The sequence below is a fragment of the Poecilia reticulata genome, linkage group LG18, assembly GCF_000633615.1.
Source record: "Poecilia reticulata strain Guanapo linkage group LG18, Guppy_female_1.0+MT, whole genome shotgun sequence".
Classification (NCBI taxonomy): domain Eukaryota; kingdom Metazoa; phylum Chordata; class Actinopteri; order Cyprinodontiformes; family Poeciliidae; genus Poecilia; species Poecilia reticulata.
The window spans coordinates 8,067,652-8,089,941 of record NC_024348.1 but is presented as its reverse complement, the minus strand read 5'-3'; the positions used below and the strand labels follow the sequence as shown (position 1 = coordinate 8,089,941).

The 22,290-nt window shown below is 38.5% G+C and overlaps 1 protein-coding gene, 1 long non-coding RNA gene and 1 pseudogene across 2 annotated transcripts in view; 1 reads left to right on the top strand and 2 right to left on the bottom strand.

The window, feature by feature from the left end:
- The window catches only part of LOC103480400 (uncharacterized), a 40,088-nt gene extending 36,007 nt beyond the window's left edge, over positions 1-4,081 (top strand). Inside the window, exons 3-5 of the long non-coding RNA XR_536087.1 lie at positions 3,077-3,222; positions 3,658-3,819; positions 3,897-4,081. This is a non-coding gene — a long non-coding RNA (uncharacterized LOC103480400). The remainder of the gene's footprint in view (positions 1-3,076; positions 3,223-3,657; positions 3,820-3,896) is intronic.
- On the bottom strand, positions 974-11,786 carry LOC103480402 (serine protease 27-like). The gene is made up of 6 exons (XM_008435333.2): positions 11,639-11,786; positions 9,934-9,951; positions 5,063-5,219; positions 2,732-2,976; positions 2,477-2,631; positions 974-1,820 (listed from the first exon to the last, which is right to left on the bottom strand). Exons 1-6 carry the CDS (start codon positions 11,727-11,729, stop codon positions 1,335-1,337), a joined length of 1,152 nt encoding a protein of 383 aa, XP_008433555.1. The 5' UTR covers positions 11,730-11,786; the 3' UTR covers positions 974-1,334.
- A 6,511-nt stretch (positions 11,787-18,297) lies between these two features.
- LOC103480425 (serine protease 27-like) overlaps positions 18,298-22,290 on the bottom strand; it is a 5,457-nt pseudogene continuing 1,464 nt past the window's right edge.

The window sequence follows — 22,290 nt, the reverse complement described above, 5'->3', positions numbered from 1 at the left end:
GCCACAAATCCTTGATTGGGTTTATGTCTGGACTTTGACTGGGCCATTCTATCACATGAATATGTTGTGTTTTAAACCATTCTATTGTAGCCCTGGCTTTATGTTTCGGGCCGTTGTCCTGCTGGAAGGTGAACCTCTGCTCCGGTCTCAAGCCTTTTGCACAATCCGAAGGTTTTCCTCCAGCATTGTCTTGTATTTGGCTCCATGCACCTTCACGTCAGCTCTGACCAGCTTCCCTGTCTCTGCTGATGATCTTATGGCTAAAAATTAATGAATAATAAAAAAAAAACATGACAGTTGGTTTTGTATTTTGCATAGATCTATTCAGTCCCATATGATATGATTTTCCTTAATGGTTTTCTTCTTTCCACTTTTTCATAAAGACCATGTTTGTGCAGTGAGTGAATAATAGTTGTCCTGTGGACAGATTTGCCCACCGGAGCTGAGGATATCTTGGCTGATTAATGATCTCCTTGTTCAGCCTGGAAGTTTAGGTGGATGGCTTCGTCTTCGTAGGTTTACATTTGTGCTGCACTCTTTCCATTCCCGGATGATGGCTTGAACAGTGCTCTGCGAGATGTTCAAAACTAATGAAATCTATTTATAACTTAAGCCTGCTTTAAACTTCTCAACTTTCTCCCTATGCTTCAACTTTTCAGGTCACATTTTTACTTGACACATACAACAAGTCATCTTAGTTTTTTCCAGGAGGCATTTCAAAATTACCATTAATTTAAAGGTAGTCGAGCAGGTCTTATACTTGCAGTCACAGTTCACTATGGTCATCAAGATATCCTTGCTTCTTGACATTTATTTTGGAATGGCTGAATTAAAATTCTCCTGTGACGTATTAAAATCCCTCACCAGACTCATAAACTACCGTCTTTGTCAAACTGGACACCAAAAGGTTTGCCGTCTCTTCCAACCCTGAAGCATGGGGTTGACTCAAAAAAGATTAAAACCATCAGAAAAGTACAGCCTTAAATTATTTTAATCAGTTCATTTATGACTAATCAGCATTTGTTTTCATATTTAAGTAATTCCAGTGATTGGTAAAAAATTCCAAAATTGTGTTAATCACTCGAGATTTAATTGACATTTGCCATTCAGGCAAATATAACTGACACAATGTAAAGGAAGGGAAATAAAAGCAATTTTTTCAATTTTATGAGTGAACTGTTAAATTAATGATCAGATACTTATTACACCCTTTATTTGCTTTGTAGAAATCTTAATTTGTGAAATGAGACTAAATCAGACGAACAATATCAACATTTTGATTCTAATGAAGAGTTGGTTATGAACTAGAGTGCAGCATGAGTGAAAGTTATGAGTTAGTTTCCAGCACCTCCAACAAACAGATGGAGAAACAGAACAAGAGCAGAGAGAGGGAAGACGCGAGCGATGGGAATCAGAGTTTCACCACCGCCAAATATGCTGTCATCAGTGGTAGGACGCAGAGTGGTAAAGTAAGGGTGCTGAGTGGTAAAGTTGGGGTACAGAGTGGAAACGTCGGGGCGCTGAGTGGAAACGTCGGGGCGCTGAGTGGAAACGTCGGGGCGCTGAGTGGAAATGTTGGGGCGCTGAGTGGTAGTTGTAGGTGGGGGACAGGTGAAATTCAAGTCACTGTCGATGCCTGGGGAGGTGTAGGTAACAAAGCCTGGCTTCATGCCAGTGACTCTGTCGGTGATCCATTTTTCGTACTGGGACACACGAGTATAGACAGAAGGTAGCTGCTGATAGTAATCAGTATAACTCAGAATCCCACTCTGGACCCAGATGTTGTCTTTCTTGGTCACTAGAGCTGCGCCTTCATCTCCCTGTGGAAGAATTTTACAACATGTTTGTTAAAACTGTTTTTTTTTTTCCAAGGTGGTCCGAAAAAAAAGTCAGAGCCCTTTTTAAAATAAACAAAAACACTATTACTATATTCAACAAAGTGAGGCAGAACACACCTCATTAAATTGCTTGAGATAAGAACTGACTAAATTGAATTAAAGCTGCAGTTTGTAACTTTCTTATGAAAAAGAAACCCAACCCCTCTGCGTCCTCCCAGCGCTACCGTCATCTACAGAAATGAAATCAGGAGAAGGATTGTTGTAGCGCTATCAATCACTGCTCATATTTGCGCTGCTCAATGTGCTGGACAAACACTAAACAGTTTATCTGCTGTGATCAGTGGCTAAGCTAACCAGCCTTAGCATTTGTGGCAGGCTCTCCTGATGAGAAACTATAGCGCAGCAGAGTAATTGTGAGGGAGTGAACTCTACACATAAGCATGGTTGACCCTCCTTCTGAGTTTGATTGGTTGTTTCTGACCGAGTCATGACTATCTGTCTCATAGCATACTGTTACAAAATAGTTTCACCAAGTATCTAGAAAAGTTACTTAAAGCTTCTTTATTGCAGATTTAACTTCATAAAGTTCAATTTAGCTTAAAATGTAAAACCAAAAAATAACAAAAAAAGGTAATTACGTCAATCTTTTTCTTTGAAACAGTTTCGCTTCCAACACACATCACGTCCTCTGTTATTGGATAGGTATAGCCGACCTTTTTGTGGATGCAGTTGCATTTTGTGTTCCCAAGTACTGATGGATTGATTTCCCGGATAGACGGGGAAGTCAACGTTTCTGAAGAAAAAACAGTTTTAAGGGTCATTTCTCTTTGAAGAATTCAACAATGGTTTTGTACAGAAAGCTGATGTGAAGAAACAAAAACTGTAGAAATTACCTAAACTAATGGCCCAGCTCCTGGTTCCATTGTAAAAAGTACTGTTTTCTGCAGCCAAACACACCGGTCGGATGTAGTCAGTGAAGTTGACCGGAGCCGACAGCTTCACAAGGCAGATGTCGTTTTCATTGTGCAAGGTATAGTTTTCGTAACAGACAAAATCGGCAATTCTCCGAGTCACGCTACCATATCCAGACTGAATGGTGGCACCGAAGTGCAAAGCTGTGTCACCAAAAAGGAAGTATCTTAAAGAAGAGAGAAGAAAGTGTTTGAATATGATTGTCACTGAGTATCAATATAGGTAGATCTTTAACTGTTTTTCTTGCTTTCAATTCAATAATAAAGATTTGTAGAACTGGCATCCTTGATCCAGTTGCTGACCTGACATGACGGCTTCACATCACTGAGTTTACTGCAGTTGACTACCGTAAATTCTGGACTATAAGCCGCTACTTTTTCCCCACACTTTCAACGCTGCGGCCTATACAAAGGTGAGGCTAATGCATGTTTTTCTTTTTTGTTGTTGTTTTCCCCCACACTGCCAAAAACATTTTGCCTCATAACAATACAGCAGTGTTTCCCAACCCTGGTCCTCAAGGCACACTGTCCTATATGTTTGAGGTTTCCCTGATTTAATATGCCTAATTCAACTGATTACAGTTCAGAAAACGCCTGTTAATCAGTCATCAATTGAAATCAGCTGGACTGAAGCAAGGAAATACCTAAAGCATGCAGGGCAGTGTGCCTGGAGGACCAGGGTTGGAAAACACTGCAATAGACCAATGAAATTGAGGGGTAGTTTAGAGATCTAATGAAATTGTACAATAAATTAAGAACAATTTCACACATCAATGACCGGTATAGTAAATCTCTTTTTTTCGCTCTCATAAACATGGAAAACACTCAAAGAAAATCATATTATGCAGCTTTTACGTTAAAGGCGATCATTCTGCCAGTTCAAGATGTCACAGCTGCTGCTGAGCTGTGACCACTCACACCTGATCGTCATCACCCGGATCCCCAGCTGCTGCCATATAAGGACGGATCTTCCCCTTGCACGGCGTCAGATTGTTGTGAAACCCTCAGCGGTAACACTTTCAGGCCTGCTGTAGTAACTTGAGTTAACTGCCCAGTACTAACCTGTCTGTCTCTTCCTTCTGCCTAGTTGCCTCTCCTGTCCCCGATCCTGACCCCCACCACTGGTTTTGGACCTCCTGGCTTTGACCCCCTGTCTGTCTGACCCTGAGATCTGGAATTGCCTGACCCTGATTTGGATTCCCTGGTTCTGACCCCGGCCTGTCTGACCAAGAAGTAGTTTATTTCCTAATAAACACCAGTTTTTGTATTCACTGTTCAGTCCCTGCGTCCATCAGTTCCTGAACGTGTCACAAGAAGGACATAATCTTGGCATAAATGAATCGATGGTGAGACAGACGCCAGCATGAAGAACTGAGTCAAAGCAAAAAGATGATGAAAGCTTGAAAACTTTCTTTAAGACTGGCTTAAGACACAGACAAAGTGGCTGCAGTGTTTCTACTGTGCAGATCAGACTGAAGGCTAAAGGAATCGCCACCGAAGTGAGAATTGAAGATTTTAGAGGTGGGCCTTTGTGGTGGCCAATGTCTCAGTTTATGAGACGAAGAGGCCTGTCCATCAGGGCATGCAGGGCTTTGCATCAGCAGCTCCTTCCCTGACTACGGGGAAAAACTTGCTAACTTCCACATGTTCACTCAAACCAAGATGGCAGAGAATTCCATCAGGCCATAAATCGTAAAAATGGAAGAATAATTTATGTTTGACCTGCCTCTCATTGGGACTGTTAATAACGACAATGAAGATCCTAGAGACGGAGATGTTGGAATGTTGTTTGTGCACTGTTCAGTAAAAAAGTATAAGCAATGTAATTTATGTTACTGATACATAAACGGTTACTTTTTAATGTATATTTTAAGGTAGCCGTGTTACAAGCACTGTTCGAAAGAAAGCATTTGCAATATGTATGAGTTTATTATACGAATTAAATTAAAAGTTAAAAATTGTAATATCTTTCTGTGTAAATATGTCATATTACAATGTGGGTCACCTGCAATTTACCATCTTACTAATCCGGTGCGGCCTGTACAAATACAACATTTATTTTCTTTCTAAAATTAGAGCATGCGACTTTTAATCAGGTGTGTTGTGTAGTCTGGAATTTACGGTAGGTTAATTTGAAAAGGTCTTTGAAAAATAACTCAACTCTAAGAAACCTATGAAGTGCAACTCGTTAGTTGGTTACTGCCGGGGTTTTGTTCATAATCACAAACAAAATGCCAAACCATAGCTTCTTACCTTTGGCATTGAGCAGCTGTCAGCACCCACTGGTCGGTGATCAGAGATCCCTGACAAAAGAGCTTGGCGAATGAGGTAAAAATGACACTCCAGGGCCAATTTCCTGGAGACGCATCTTGCCCTCCGATGATCCCGCTGTTGTTATGGATGGCACAGGCTTTACAACAATCACAAAACACACAGGGTAACGGCATTGATAGTTTTCACTTCATTTTTTATTTTATACTTTTATTTTTGAAGGAATTTTTTATACAGGGCAAACCATAACAACAAGAAGGAAAAGAAAAAAAAAAACAATAAAAGAAAAAGGAAAGAAAAAGAAATATCACAACTAGGACAATAAACGGCACTCAAAAACAGAGGTCACCAAGGGAGGGAGACAGCTATACCATACAAAAAGATAAAACTAAAACTGACATATAACTGACAAACATGTTACAGCGTATGTAAAGTTCCGTGAAGAGTCAGACAGGTGGGAGTTTCTTTCCAGATTTACCAAGTCCTGCCAAGCCACTCAACACCAGACTCCTATTATCACACCTGATGATGAAATAATGATACTCAACTTACTCTCGAGTTCCTATATGTTAACCATTTCAAACAATATTTTTTAATTTTGTTTTTCCTGAAGTCTTATGGAGAAGGTGAGCATTTCCAATTAGCATATTTCTTCTACGGTGGCTGACCAGTCTCTCAATGTCGGTGGGCTCCCACTAAGCCACTTTCTTGTTATTGATTTTTTTCTTGCTATCAGTAGTATTTTCAACAGGTACTTATCCTGAGTGTTGAGTTCATTTGGTAAGTTGCTTAAATATATAGTTTTAAAGTTGTGCTCAATTTCAAAACCAAGAATTACACATCTCTTTGGTTACCTTTGACCAATAGGAATAAATCAATGAGCAGTCCCAGAAAATATGAAAGTGGTCAGCCATCACATTATTACATCGTCTCCAACAAAGCCCAGATTCAGCTCTGCCGCTCTGGGAAAATGTTCTTTTGGGGGTTATGAAAAACCTAACAATATTCTTTCATGAAAATTCCCTCCAGCATCCTGAGCTAGTGGTGGTGGAGTTAATTTGGCATATGTTTAGCCACTCATCCTCTGTCAGTGATATTTTTTCCTCCCTTTCCCATGAAATTTTAATATATAATGTTGATGTTTTTTAATAGCTTCTAAGCACACATGTAATCTGGACAGCCTCTTCTTACAGGATTTACCTTTGCAGGCATCAATGAAGACGTTAATGAGGTCCTGATCATATTTCTCCGGTATTTTAATGTTCTTATTAAAGTGGTGCCTGAGCTGCAAGTATCTGAAAAAGTCTCATTGGTCAAGGTCAAATTTTTCTTGCAGTTGTTGGAAACTATCCAGATCGGTTCCAGAGGAAATCACGCAGTATGACGTAATGCCTTTTTTGGTTAGTTGATTGAATTTTGAGTCAAGTTGTGCTTGTACAAAATCCCCACCATGCTCAATCCATCTTAATAGCCTAGTTTTCCTCTCTAAAAGTGGGTTGCGGAACTCTCTAAACCAGATGCTGAGGGGGACTTTTGTGGAAACGCTCAACTCATCTGAACATATAGTCTTGAGGTGTTTATCCTCCAGCAGAGCTTGCGGGGGGATATCGATTTGACTTAATTCTAGTTCTTTCCATTTTGCTTCATACCCCTCTTCACACCAGTAAACCGCAAATTGCAGTTGTGCTGCTCTGTAATAATTTTCCAAACGGGAGTGACATCCCTCCTTTATCTCTTGGTAATTGTAATGTTTTATAGCGAACCCTTGGTTTCTTATTCCGCCATATAAATCTGGAGATGATCTGGTTACACTCGTTAAATTGCTTGGTAGGAATTTCTATTGATAAAGATTGAAAAAGGAACAACAGTTGAGGTAAAATGATCATTTTTATTATTTCTATTTGGTTGTACAAATCGAGCATCAGGGGAGCCCACCTGTCCAAGTTATTGTTTACTTTATTGGTCATAATACCATAATTTGTGCTTTGTATATTTTGTTTAAATTTCTGGTAATGTTAATACCTAAATATTTCATGGTTTTTATCTTCCAATTAAATTTAAACCAATTATTTATATCCTCTCGGGGTGAGTAGTGGAAGCACAGGGTCTGAGTTTTTCCAATATTTAATTTATAACCTGAATAATGTCCAAATAGGTGGAGGCAGGACATGAGGTTAGGTAGACTGGTATCTGTGTCGGATAAGGTCACCAGAACATCATCAGGGTATAGACATGTTTCGTATTCTCTTCCCTTAAAAATGATTCCCTTAATTTCTGGATCTTCCCTAATTTTTTGAGCAAGTGGCTCTATAAAAAGTACAAAGAGACTTGGGCTCAGATGGCATCCTTGCCGTTATCCTCGTTCCAAAGGGAATGTTCCTGAAAGGCCACCATTTATTTTGATTCGGGCTGCTGGTGAACTGTATATTGATTTTAAACAATTTATGAGTGTGTTATTAAAGCCAAACCGCTGTAGGACCAGATATAAGTATTCCCATCGTACAGCATCAAAGGCTTTTTCAGCATCAAAACTAATTGCTAAAGATTTAAAATTATTTCTGTTCATGATGTCAAATAAGTGTAACGCTCGCCTCACATTATCCTGTGTACGTCTATTTTTAATAAATTCTGTCTGGTCTGTATCAATCAGTTCGGGGATAATATTTTCTCGTCTACTGCCAATTATTGAAGTGAATATTTTATAATCAATGTTCAAGACCGAAATGGGCCGGTATGAGCTACATTCACTTTTATCCTTTCCTGGTTTAGGTATAACGGATATTATTGCTTGTTTCCAGGAAGGTGGAGTCTCACCTCCTTTAAGCACATGATTAAAACAATTTAGCAACAAACGTGTTATATAACTCCTAAACATTTTATACCATTCAGCTGGTAATCCATCACCACCTGGTGACTTACCTGTTTTCAATTTTGAGATGGGTTTATCCACCTCTGCCAGTGTTATAGCTGCAGATATCCAATTATTTTGCTCTACGCCAATTGAGGGGAGATCTAAAGAGTCTAGAAACTACTTTACTGAGGAAAGGTCGGTTAATTTGGGTTGACTATATAATTTCCTGTTGTATATTTCAAATAATTTATGTATTTCATCTGGGGAGAAACTCATCTGATTGGAAATGGGATTTTTAATTTTAAAGATGGATATGTCTAGTTGTTGTTTTAGTCGCCAGGCTAATTTTTTTTTTTTTGCTCGAGGTCCATTGTCATAATCTTTTTTGTTTTTAAAACAGTGGGTCGGTCAGAACATACAGGCAAATCTTTGTTAAAGGGGCAGCATTATGCATTTTCCAGACACATGGTGCCATTTTATGGCACAATCAAGCAACAGTTGTTATAAAAGTGCTACCTATATCAAATATAACTTGGAAATTTGACTTCATAATTTAACTCCTTGAAATTAGACCTCTGTCTCTTTAAAAACTCCTGCTCTCTATGAAAGTCTACCTTCAGGAAGTCACAATGGCGCTCCTTTATTAACCCTTTAACGTTTCATCAGGGAAGAAGAAAATTAACACAAAAGTTTTTTCCCCCTTCCTTTCTTCTATGTTACTATTACCACTATTGGCAACTTGTTAATGTTAACATACCATCATTATTATTTAAATTTTTTTTTACATTTTACTTATTGTTACATAACACAGATTAAGAATCTAGGCGTACATTGGCAAGGAGTTACTAATTATTCTGATGCTATATGTCCATTTGTTATTTATTATTGTCATTATTACTATTGATGTCATCCATAGATTTTTTTTATGAGTGAGTTTGTAACCATTTTGCTGATGTAATATAGTTTTTGTTGGTTCTGTAGAACAGTATATTGAACAGGCGCATGAATATTATAACTTGGGTTTAATTACAAATTTTTTATAATTATTGAGACAGTAAGTGATATATTTTATTAAGTTGAGATGAGGGATGGTATTAAATGAGTGTTCACTTTTTCATACTCCTTTTCAAACAGAAAAGTAGTGGTAAACTAATTTTGTTCTTGGTTATGCATGCAGATGTTTTCTCTGTCCTACTGATTGCTTGTTTTTAAAAACTTGTTTGAAATAAATGAAATACAATCAGCGTTTCACTGAGAAGCAGCTATTATAGAAAGTTGAGCTGATGTGCAGTTCCACCAGATGTTTGCTAATTGTGGCTGACTAGTCTGAAGAAGCGGAGTGGGGGAGTCGCAGGGAAGGGAGGGTCCGAGTCGGAAGATTGGAAATTGCAGCTCGGAGGAGGAGCTTTGTCCTTGAAGGCGGAGCTAGGTCCACCCAGGCGTTTTGCGGAGCTGAGTGGTTCCCAAGACAGATTAGGGGATTTCTCAAATATTAATGGAGAAACAAAGCAACACTCCAGGAATGTTTTTGATGTGGGAATAACATAACATGACATAAAGCTCAAAAAGTTGATTTTACGTAACACTGCCCCTTTAACAATGTGTTGCTTGAAATATTTAATACAGCTATAAAAAACTGAAAATTAGATTTAGTCCATATACATTGTAACTTAATATTTAACAAAACTGACTCTACTGTGCCTTAGACATACCTGTTTTTGTGATACTACAAACACCAATTTCAGTTCATTTTAAAAGGATTTTATGGGATTGATCAACACAACACACTATGATTAAAATTTAATTTATCATATTGAACCCCAAAAATATACATTCAGGTTTGTGTTTGTAAGCATTACGTTCAAAGGATCTGAATACTTTGATCAAAAATCTTACAAATCAACATGTGATCATTTTCACCATTTTAAAGGTAAAAAATCCCCAAAAGTACAACAGTTTTTTTTCCTGTTAAAAAATTAGAAAAGGAATGTTGTTTACTTACCGAGTTGTGAGTCACCTCCTGAAATTTGCACACACACACACACACACACACACACACACACGCACACACACACACACACACNCACACACACACACACACGCACACACACACACACACACGCACACACACACACACACACACACACACCACGCACGCCAAACAAGTTAGGTGAGACTGTTTTCTCACTTTCTGTCAGACACTTGTGTCAAATCCATCATCAGATCTTATATCCCCTCACTACAGTCATGTGTTTACATCATTGATATTAAGAGACTGATTTTGTCACTGTCATATATGAAGCCAAAAATCAACAATATAAAAATTGCAACAACAAATAATATTAAATAAGACAATTGTCTGTATATCATTGATAGTTCAGCAGTTTATCCACAAGTTTGTGTGACAGTCTTTTGAGATCACCTGTAGAGACTTAAATAAACACAAACATTTAGTACAGTGGTCCCCAACCTTTTTATTACCGCGGACCGGTCAAGACTTGGAAAAATTTACTGCGGCCCAGGGGGAGGGGGGGGCGCGTGAACCGTCAGATTCATGTTGGTGTTCCCGCTAAATCCCGAATATGCCCAATTTGGGTTGCCTTGGCCTTTTATCGCAACTTGTAGGGTTTTCCCTGACTGGGAATGAGAATACGACCTGTTGAATGTGACAGGTAGCCAATCAGAAAGCGCAGTGACGTAAGAACAGAGGAGAATCCCAAACAGCTGACATATCGGGCAACTGAGAGTCCGGTGGATATCGGAGATGATATGTGGAAATGTTTATTATTTAATCTAAAGGTCCTTATTATGTTTATTCAGTTAAAAATGTTAACTATGAAAAAACACAGTCACCTCCAAATCCTAGTGCAGCAAATAGAGCGGCTGCTCCCGTCGTCTTTTATCCACTGATTTAGTAGATTCAACCAAAACCACTGAACATTTCCTTAGCTCTTAGTTTTGCTAAATCATAATCCTGTTTTCTTTTTCTGCATCCTTTTCCATGTTGTACCTGTCAACAAACCACGTCATACTAACATCTATCAGTTTTCTTCTGGTAAAGCATTTCTGTTAATTATGGATATAATCTCACAGATAAATTACTTGTAGGCCAGGCGTGTCAAACTCATTTTCATTTTGGGCCATATCAAAAATCTGAATGTTCTTAAAGAGCCTGTTGTGCCAGAATGTTTTCATAAAATCCCACTAAATTAACTATAAGTGTTTTAGCATTAAATAAGTGTTTCTTAAAATTAACTATTACTTAACATCTTTTCACTGATCAGTCCATCCAGGATTTTGCTATTGTTTTTGTGGTGCTAATTTATAAATATTTGTAAGGAATTTTTTACATTTGCACTAATGCATGATACTTAAACCCACTTAATACATTGAGTCACTTAAACTCAATGTATTTGGCCAATTAAAAAAAAAACAACAAAAAAAACTAAAATCTGAAAAAATGCGGAGATCTATTGATTTAGTGCAAATTTTGCAGATTTGTGAAAAACAGGAGAAAAACTTATTAATGTAATTTGCAGTCTAGAAAGGCACATGAAAAGCCACAGCAGGCCAGATTTGGTCCCCGGGCCCTGGGTAACAGAGGTGAATTGCAAAGCAAATGACTGATTCGATGCTTATAGATGATGTGCGATGCTTTTTAACAGTATTTCAATCAAAGAGAAATAAAAGTAATATTTTTTTCTCACCTTTGGAGAAGAGTGCGATCATCACAATGATCCCCCATGCAAGCCCTTGAAGAGCCATTGTCACCACTCCCTTTTCTCTGGTTTTTAGCATGAAATACTTTTGTGTTTAGCTCCACTCAAAGTGACACGATGTCCAATAAAGTGCTCTGATCACATATGAGCTCTCTCTGTTACGACTTGGATCTAAAAAAAAAAAAAAACAAGAATGAAACCAAACTTGCCTTTCTGGATCACTTAGTTGGTAATGATGTACCTGAAGCGCTATGCACGGAGCGTTTTTGGGAAGTGAGGTCATGTCATGCCGTGCAACTCAAATAAGCTAGACAAGGTTATTAATCAAGACTTTCTCTGTCTTAACAATAGATCATCCAATTAGATCTGCGTATCGGTGTATAAATGTGTGAGCGTTTGAGTGCGAATGGGCGAATGTGACTCTAGTGTAAAGTGCTTTTGAGTGGTAAAAAATGATTGGATAAAGCGCTATATAAGTTCAGTCCATTTACCATTTAGTTCAGGATGCCACTCAGCTACTAATAATCAAAAACACTGGGAAACCATTTTACTAAATAGTTGATTTGTGTCAACTAAGAGGGCAAATTGAAAAGAAATGCAATAATTTTCTGTTAATACTCGAGCAGTTATAAATGTTGACCACGTCTGAGGTTAATACAACTATAAAGAAGCACAAATGATCACAATGATTAAACATCGCAAAGGTAACAAGTGAAATTCAACTGTTTACCGTAGAGTTTCTCATTTCCGGTCCTCCGGGCCCCCTGCCCTGCATGTTTCCCTTCTGCCACACACCTGGATTGAATCTGTGGGTGATTAACAGGTTTTGCAGTACTTGATGGCTTCAGAAGAGGTCATGAAATTATTTAGATCAGCTGTTCTGGAATAGAGGCGCATCTAAAACACGCAGAGCAGGGGGGGCCTGAGGACTGGAATTGAGAAGCACTGGTCTGTGTTACAGTGAGTGTACAGCAATGAAACACAAGTTTAAAAGACCAAACTAAAATTTCCAAACATTTTTCAATCTCATGTCAATAAAGCTTAGTCATAAAACTGAAAATTATCTCAACAGAGCCTGTTGAAGTTAGAAAATCAACTGGTTCACTTGATTATTATATAAATATTATGGTCATCATTGCTAAATTTACATTTGCTTTTTCAAATACATTAAAAAAAGATTGAGCTGATGCAGTAATGAACCTCTAAAGGTGCTGTTACACTGACTGTTGCAGGCAGCAGATGGACGTCCATTACTACTGTCCTTTCTTGACATAACAGTCACTGGAGTTCTGTGTATATGAAGCAAATATGACTTTCTTTTCAAACACACAATGGCCCCAACCATACTGCCAAATTAAATATTCTCTCCATTTACCCTTTTACCCCTCAATAGATCAAAACAGGACTATTTTGTCATCAATCTTTGTGTGATGGACCGAGTTAAAACAGGAGGAGTCACAGGATATTAATTAGAAAAATAGGGTTTTTTATTTTAACCCAAAGATTATAAAAGGACAAAAAGATGAACTGAGCTCATAAAAGAGGTCAAAGAAACAAAACTGAACTCAGGCAAAAATGTAAACAAACTGGCTGCACAAACAAACATAACTGACCTCMCAAAGAAATGACACACAGGGGTTTATATACTGGCTGATCAGACCAATTAAGACACAATAGGGGTAACTAAACAGAATACAATTACAAACACAAAAACAAACAGTACAGCTAAGTTTGGCTAAACTAAAGACCCTCAAAATGAAAATCAAAAATATTAAAGTTTAAATACTAATATTTACTTAAATACAAAACTTATCTAAACAAAGAAGCTACAAATTTCCCCTGTCAGCAGGAACTAGTGGTGTAGTCCAATCAGCATTTAAGCCTGCTGAGCCCTGGCCCCCATCTTTTGTCTGGCCACTCCAAAGCAGGCAAGTACCGGCAAAACACAAACAAAAGGTCAGTCTCAAGCAAACAAATTAAACTTGATATAAATACACATGCTAACTAAATGTGCGCGCCAACATAAAGAACAAATGTATCCAAATCAACTGATAAATGCTTTACTGAAACTAAAGTTTTGTGTTTGAATGAAAAACAAATTGTGCATAAAAGAGTTACCGACTTCAAAGTGTGGCCATGGATTTGGCCATCACACTTTGTATTAAAAAAGTCACAGGTGAATTTCCTTGAGGCTGTGTTGTTGCACCACTTTTTTTTTTAGTTATGGCATCTTTTTACGCTGCAGACCAATCACTGCAATTTTACCTTTTGCCACATCACTACAGCCTCTTATATTCACCAAGTTTGTGTGTGCATATTCTCAATGGAGTGGAACCGACAGCATTTCCTTCATCATGTTGCAGAAAACACAGAAGTCATTGTTTAGGGAAAGTATAAAGTCATAGATCAACTAGATGATGCAAACTAGGGATTTGTGATATGGCATGAAATTCATATCATGGATTTTATATGATCTGATATCACGATATATATTGCAATGGGTGGCGGTAGCAACATATATTGCAATATTGTTATATTTGTAGAAAAATTTGAATAAAAACAAAAACATCTCTGACTGGAATGTATATATTTATAAAAACTCATTTAACACTCGATTTTGTATTTCTTAAATGTTTTATTGACTCTAGTGGCCTTTATTTGATGGTTAATTGACAGGAAAGTGGGTAATGAGAGAAGGGGGACTTGTTCGGCAAAGGTCGCCAGGCCAGGAATCAAACCTGCGACGGCCGCGTCAAGTACTAAGACCTCCATATTAGGGCTGTATAAATAAATCGATTCGGCGATATATATATATATATATCGATATTTTCTGCCCTAGGAAAGTATCGATTTTTCATCCGCGAGTATCGATCTGTTAAACCATAGAGGTCCATAGTCTTATAGCTCTTTTTAACGTCTAATTTGTTACGGCGTAGCAGCAAGACTCCGCTGCTACGCCGTAACTCTCAACTTGAGCTTAAAGTGCACATTATAAACTACACACCAGTTTTTCAATTGTGTTAATAGGCCAAGTATAACTGGAGTTATGCTAAAATTAGTAAACCATATTTTTCCGAATGTCAGAGAAATGTCAAAAGCGCCGCCATTCCCCGGCTTTTCCGGTTATGTAAGAGGGAATGAGCTTCCAAACGTACAAAACGAAACGAAACATTAGATTCCTGTGTTTTTGGAAATGTAAAATCTTCAATAAATAACCATGGGCTGTATTTTGTTGCTGAGAAACGAGCTAAAGTTGCGCAAGTAACCGTGAAAGAGAAGCGGGAAGGAGTAGCGCCGCGAACGGAGCAGCTGCAAAAGCAGTGAGATCTGGTAGCATTCACTTCGTAATTAGTTTTTAGCTTAGCGGTTTCTGTTCTGTATATAAAGGATTACCTGAAGAATGAACAYGGGTTGATGACATCCGCAGCGGGCGCGCAGCGGCGCTGTGTTTTGAGCAGGAAGACGAAGAGGATAAAAACCCCCAGCCGGAATCCGCGGCGCAGTGAGGATTTCCATGATAACAATGGCTGATCGATCATTTTTATTAGCAACAGACAGAGTATCAGAGACTGAGAGAACGATGAGATCCTGGCAGTCTGAGAGGCAGCTACTCAGAGATCCAAGCAGGGGAATAGCGGCGCTGCGTAGCTGCAGGGAGTCGATCACTAGGGGGTGAGGCGGAGCCACGACTTTAGCAGCTAGTAGTAAACAGCTTACAGCCACGGCTAACTCCGGGAGCCAAGGAAGAAAAGCCTTTTTCCCCATAGTCCAAAAGGCTGCATTTGTGGCTGCATTTTTACTCCAAAATGCAGCCACAGTGTCCAAAAGAAAAAACATAAGTGGAATCATTTGCATCTAGAGAGGCTGATAATCTCCCCACTCTGCCCCTGGATTACCGTTTAAACTTTTGAGTTTTATGTCAAATCCACATGAATTAAATGACAGAAACTAATTCTCTCACTGCATCTTTGATTCATTTTGTCCAGCTGCAGACTGTTTGACTGTCCAATCAGAGTCAGGTATTGTGTAGTTGGTGCTTTTAATCAGTTTTCAGTTAAGTAAATTCAAGTCTATGGAACACAAAATGTAACCAAAATCCCTCTGTCCTTCTAAAATCTTTCAGAAAACCGCTAAAATGCACCGAATCGTATCGAATTGTATCGCTCAACAAATATCGTGATACATATCGTATCGTGACCAATTATTGTACCACTACACCCCTACTCCATACGTGGGTTGTGCTTAACCCCTGTGCCACCACAGCACAACTCGGGTATTTAAACTGCACAAATTATTTACAGAGTGCACGGCTGGTCTGTGGTTTCACAAAGATCGCCACCCCGCCCCACGGTGCTTCCCCGCTGTCCGACCGTGACGGAGCACTGTGCCAAGATAGTGAGAGGGATAGAAACTGTGTCCACTGAACACGGCAAGCTTTACTCCCTGACGGGTCCTGTGTGCTTTTGCACCCTGTTAACCTGCTGTCTGCAGCGCTCCTTCTGAGCATCGCGCTAAGACCATGGGAGGTTAAACTCGAACCGAACCAGGTCCAGATAGTTGACGTTTTTTGCACCTGCCTTTTTAACAAGCTCTTCCCTTGCGCTGTTAGCCATGCTGCTTCCAGCTTCCTTCTGTTTTGATGCCGGTCGGTTGCATCATCAAGAAGCATCACCATGGTTGGCCAGTAGTCTACAGATCTTTATCGTTGGTCGAATTTCTACTGGGTATACTGTTTATATCGCGCATTCCTAAAGCAAACTACAAAAACATAGCCAGAAATGAAAAGGCACTTACTGCTTCATATCATAATTTTGACAAATATAATTTACTATTTAATAAGCCTATTTTCTTAAAATGAAAAAATGTTGCTATCTTTCCAAACATTACCCTGAAAACCTGGATGCCTTTATTTCCAGTAGCAAATATTCTGGTAATGTAGCTCTACCGCCGTCTTTTGACAGACAAAAAAAGAGCTTCAGTTCATCCAAATAGTTAGCATGTCTTCCCTTTAAGTAATCCTCAAGCTGTTTTTTTTTAAAACACTGATCTCTGCACGGAGGACTTTGAAACAAGTTTATTTAACCAGAATAAATGTGATATTTTACTATATAGTAATAAATTGAGAGATATTTCGAGATAATAATGCATTTAAAATACTTGCATCATTCAAACAGAAATCCAACTCACTTCATTTAAAGTCACTCTGGTTTTACGTATAAGGCTAATCTATAAAATAACTGATTTTATGCCTTTTCATTGAAAATATCTAGTTTCTCTTTGACATTGGTGAGATGTGCTCCGTATAATCAGTTTGAGCCTCAGTCTCTTCAATATTACAACCTTTTCTAATCCTGACCACCCATAAATAGCAAATGTCAGATTTTAAAAGATGCACAGGGGTTGGGGGTAACTCTAATCGTATTTGGTTTTAGTTCAAGGTGGCTTTATCAAAAAGTAAGACAAGATTGAAATCATTTTAGTATGGATGAATAGGAAGGGTATTTGGAGGTGGAAGGAGAGGAGGAGGGTGTGAGGATTACACATGTTGACACTGTAGGATAAGAAGCTTTTATACTGAAGGTGTGACTGGTTGTTTCCCGAAATGTTGTTGTCTTTCAGCCCCACAATTTCATTCATCCCAAAGGGACAGTTTGGGTCAGAGGGTTAAAACATAAGCACAGGAGGATTAGCTTAATAATTCTCATTAAACTTTGCTGAGCTTCAGTTACCTTTAATCCTTCTGTAAATTATTAAGACATAAAAGCAGGAAGACGGAGGTTCCATTCCGGCGAGACGTTTTCATCAAATTGTGTGCAGTTAGAAAGAATGGGGCTACAACGACGTAGTTGAAATTAATTTGCAGGAAGAGAGGGGGGAACAAACTGGACACCACGCAGGAAATATGTCAGGGAAAGGAGCAGAATTCAAACCGGTCATAGAAACGATGGCTCAACATGGAGCAAAACACATTTCTGAGTACCGTTTTGAAAAAAGTGTTAAAGTAGTGTCTGCAGAGAGAGAGAGCAGTAAAATGGGGAGAAAATCTAAGATCATAAATAGGGCTCTTAAATTGAAAATCTAAAATCTTAGATAATAAATACAAACAATATTTATTTATAGATTTAGAAATGGTAACACTGATGGTCTGTCATACTTTGAATTTGTAGGAATTCCAAGGTTTTCAACATGGAATACCTACAAACGTCTAGTGAAACTTATTAATAAATGCGGGTAAATCAGTTTTAAAAATGTTTATTACTTAAAAAAAAGTTATTTTAGTTCTCTGGTACTAATTTTAATCTGCCATACATTACATATGGTGTGATATTGTCTGTGTTCTTAAATATTAGAGCTTGAAATCTTGTAAATGACACCACTATCAAGTTATATTGTTACTGGATGATGGTTGATCATTTTTTTAATGTCTTCCTCTTAAAAAAAAGCCACACATATTCCATTATTATTTCTACTTTATGCTAAATGACAAATGTATTTATCCAAAATGAATATACAATTTGTAGGAAATTTTATGTTCATGAGCATGATTTATATAGATTACCATTTTAGTTGCAAATGATTCTTGCATAATTGTTCTGTTGGACATATTTAGCAGACAAGAACAACAAATCTGAAAAAATGAATATTCAACATAAAAAGTCTTTAATCTTTACTCAGTTGAAGTTGAAAGGGCAAAGCTGAAACAGGAACAGTCAGTTTTCTTAAGTGAAGCTCCAAACTTCATAAAACAATGGTAAAATGTTTCTGCTATTTATATAAATGTAATAAAAACACACCAAATTCACACCATATATCTGAAAACCAAAATACACTTGTTACAGGATCATTTAAAACAGATTAAAAATGGATCAGATTTTTAAAAATCAACTTGGCTCACACATATCTAATGTCGCAATATTTGATTACTTGTAGTACTTGATTGGCAATACATATCACAATATTCCTGTTAGCTCAGATTAACCCAGATGTTACGTAGCTACATATTAACAGCAAGACTATTCAAAATGAATTTAGTTGACTGCTCAAAAGAAAAATAACTCTTTAATTTTAAAAGTTGCAGTATATGTTTAGTAGCACATATTTTATAGTGCAGTGAAGTATGAATCATAACCTTTTTTCCATCTGTGCATTGCACAATCCTCAGGAAGACATTTACTTCCAAGCACCGCCCACAAGAAATTGAAGGAACAGAGCAAGAACAGCAATTCCCATGAAGTGAGTGAAGTGGCTCAGGGTTTCCCCACTGCAAAAAATACTGTCGTCAGTGGTCATAGTGGAAGTGGTGGTGTGGGGGGCGGAGGTGGTGGTAGTACAGGTGAAGCTTAGGTCACTGTCAATGCCGGGCGATGTGAAGGTAACAAAGCCTGGCTCCATGCCAGTGACCGTGTCATTGATCCAGCTCTGGTACTGGGACACTCGGGTGTAGATGCCCGGTTTCATTGGGACAGCACATCCGTCACCAAAGCTCACAACTCCGGCCTGGACCCACTGAGGACTATTCTGGAGTTGAACCATCAACGGTCCACCTGAATCTCCCTGTAGGGGGGAAGAAAGATAAGAAAAGTAACAATTACTTGTGGATTGCAGTTTTATATTACACTCTCATTGTCAAATTTTCTTTTATTTTTGGCCTTACTGATTAGGTTTTTCTAAAGTGTGTCTGCTTTTTCTTTGGTTCTGTTGCATTACATGTAGTGCAATGCTTCCTGTGTTCAGTTTGGGACTGGACACCAAAAACAATGCTGCTCTTTTTGTTTTATCCTGTGAAATACCTTGATTTTAATTAGGGGTGCAGCCGATTTATTGGTAAGGATTTCCTTAATTTTGAGAGATCAGTGATTGGCCAATACTTCAATGTGTAGCCAGTCTTATCCCCTGATCTCATCTACCCCAGCAAATGTCTTAAAACCAACCCCTGTCCTCTCCTGCTCTCCTGTGAGAAGTGTGACTGTTAGCCCCACCCACTGGGTCAAGTCGGCACGTTTGCACTTAACAAGAGTCACCCCACTGTTGCCAAATCAACAACTTTCCTGCTATAGTTAGTGACATTTCAGACAAAACAAAAATTGGTACCAGTCAAAATTGGAATCGGCAGGTTGGGCTAATCGGCAAACAGATAGAAAACTGCAATCTGTGCACCCCTAATTTTAATGTCAATTCATAGAACTGACTGTGCAAGAAAAAGGCTTTATGCCGGTCAACCAAATGCTGCCAGTGTTCATGCCAGCGCTGGTCAATACAAGCCTATCTTGTAGAACAGGGGTGGGCAACTCCAGGCCTGGAGGGCCGGCCGGCCTCCTGCAACTTTTAAATGTGTCTCTCCTTCATCACACCTGGGTCAAATAATGAGGTTATTAGCAGTGTTCTGGAGAACCTGACTGCACTTAGGAGGTGATTCAACTATTTGATTCAAGTGTGTTGGACTCTTAAGAGTTGCAGGACACCCACCCATGAGGACCAGGATTGCCCACCCACGAGTGGGAAGTTTAAGTTGTCATGGCAGAAAGTGTTCAGTACAAAATAAGAGCAACAGAAACTAAAAACAATGGAATAAAACAATAGATTTTTGGAAAAACACCATACAAGCTAGCTAGAAATACAAATGTAGCATATAAACGTATATGCCAAAAACCTCCCAAGTTTTTTTCCTTTAAGATTAAAACATTGCATATTCATAAGATCCAGACTACATACTGAAAACAGAGATTCATACAAAATGAGTCTGTTGTTACTTGTAAATGCAATCGATTTGTAGAAGTTTGAAATGACTCTTCTTCCTTGTGTTTTATGCTGAGAATTATTCCACTGACCGGTAAAAAAACAAAACAAAAAAACATTACAGAAATAAATTTGTAGTTACCTGACAAGAGTCCTTTCCTCCCTCTTTAAATCCAGCACACAAGTAGTTATTTGGGTTTAGGTTAGCATTGAAAAGAAGTAAATTCATGAATGTTTCAGAGTAGTAGCACATGCATCTGTTGTTTACAACTATTGGCACCTCTACTTTCCTGCAGAGTGCTGGAATCTAATCCAAATCCAATACGCCGGGTTTCTAGAAGAGAAAAGTAAAGGTTTTATATAAAGTCCACAAGGGGTGTTGTCGGAGACGGTGACTATTGTGCAACTTACCAGTGACGCCAAAACCAGTGACCCAGCTCACAAGGCCATCGTGGAAAGTGCTGTTCTCTGAGGCCAAGCAGATCGGCTGGATGTAGGGAGTAAAGTCAACGGGAGCCGAAAGCTTCAGAAGACAGATGTCGTTTTCATTTGTCGAAGAGTCGTACTCAGGATGGCAGATGATTTCAGAGAGTTTTCGAGTCACTTTAGTTGAGTTGGAAATGCCGTCTAGTTGTACAACACCAACTTGGACTTCTGTGTAGTTGAGGTCGTCTCTTACGGAAAATCAAAACACTCAAGAATAAGAGTCTGCACATAAGTTTAGACTCGGTTCTTTCAGTATCAACAAATGTTGAAAAACATAACGAAAGAGTCATCTCTGATAAAAGCGACGGTATGTAACTTTTATTTTTAAAAATATTTTTTTGACTTCTTTGTTGAAACTGTCACTATTGTAACAGACAATCTGTAAAAAAAATCAAGTTCCTCAGTGTTGTTATAGTGAGGGGATAAGATCTGATGATGGATTTGACATACGTGTCTGACTGATGGAAAGTGAGAACACTGTCTCACCTGACTTGACATGTTTGCGTGTGTGTGTGTGTGTGTGTGTGTGTGTGTGTGTGTGTGTGTGTGTGTGTGTGTGCAAATTTGAGGAGGTGACTCACATCCCGGTAAGTATCAAACACTCATTTTCCTAATTTTTAACAGAAAAAAAAGTGTTTCACAGATTATCTGCATCATGACATGGCGATAGTTTTAATAAATATGTAAAAAACTGATTTTGTTTTATAAGTTACAAGCTGCAGCTTTAATAATTTATTAACCATCTGATTTAAAAAAAAATTCATTGCACCCATTCATTGCTTATCAGCGACCCTCCACAGTAGGAAACTCCTACAGTATAATATACCTGCCAGGGCCAGTCCCCCAGCTGGGCATCTTGACCCCCAATGATCCGCGACTTGCTCCCAGCTGCTTTGCCACACACTGGGGAAAACCGAGAAGAGACAAAAGCTGAGTGAAGGTGGAGGAAGCGCTCATACAGGTCAAACTACAGCTCATTGTTTGACACGCCTCTGCTTTTCTACTGCTAGTTTCATGGAAAACGGGTACAATCAGTTTTTCAATGTTGAACCAATTTTGCATCGTTATTTAAAAAATATTTTAATGCTGTTTTGTATTCGTTTTTTATTAAACAATTCTAAGAGAAAGCAAACAGGTTAATCAACATAGCAAAGGCTATAACTTCTAAACTTATAAAATGAACTTGAATCTTTTTTTATTTTTTTAGAGAGAGCAAACATTACATTGTCTGTTTCAAGTCCTGCATGTTGGAAGACTGAACCAAACTGGTTAAGCTTGTTAAAGTGTACAAGATGCTTACCAGGCTCCTGTGATTGACAACCTGAAATGCCAAAAGTAGACATGTTAAACCAGTCATCAGCACACATGACCAGTTAGAGAAAGAAATGAACTATGGTTTCCCTCACATTCATAATATA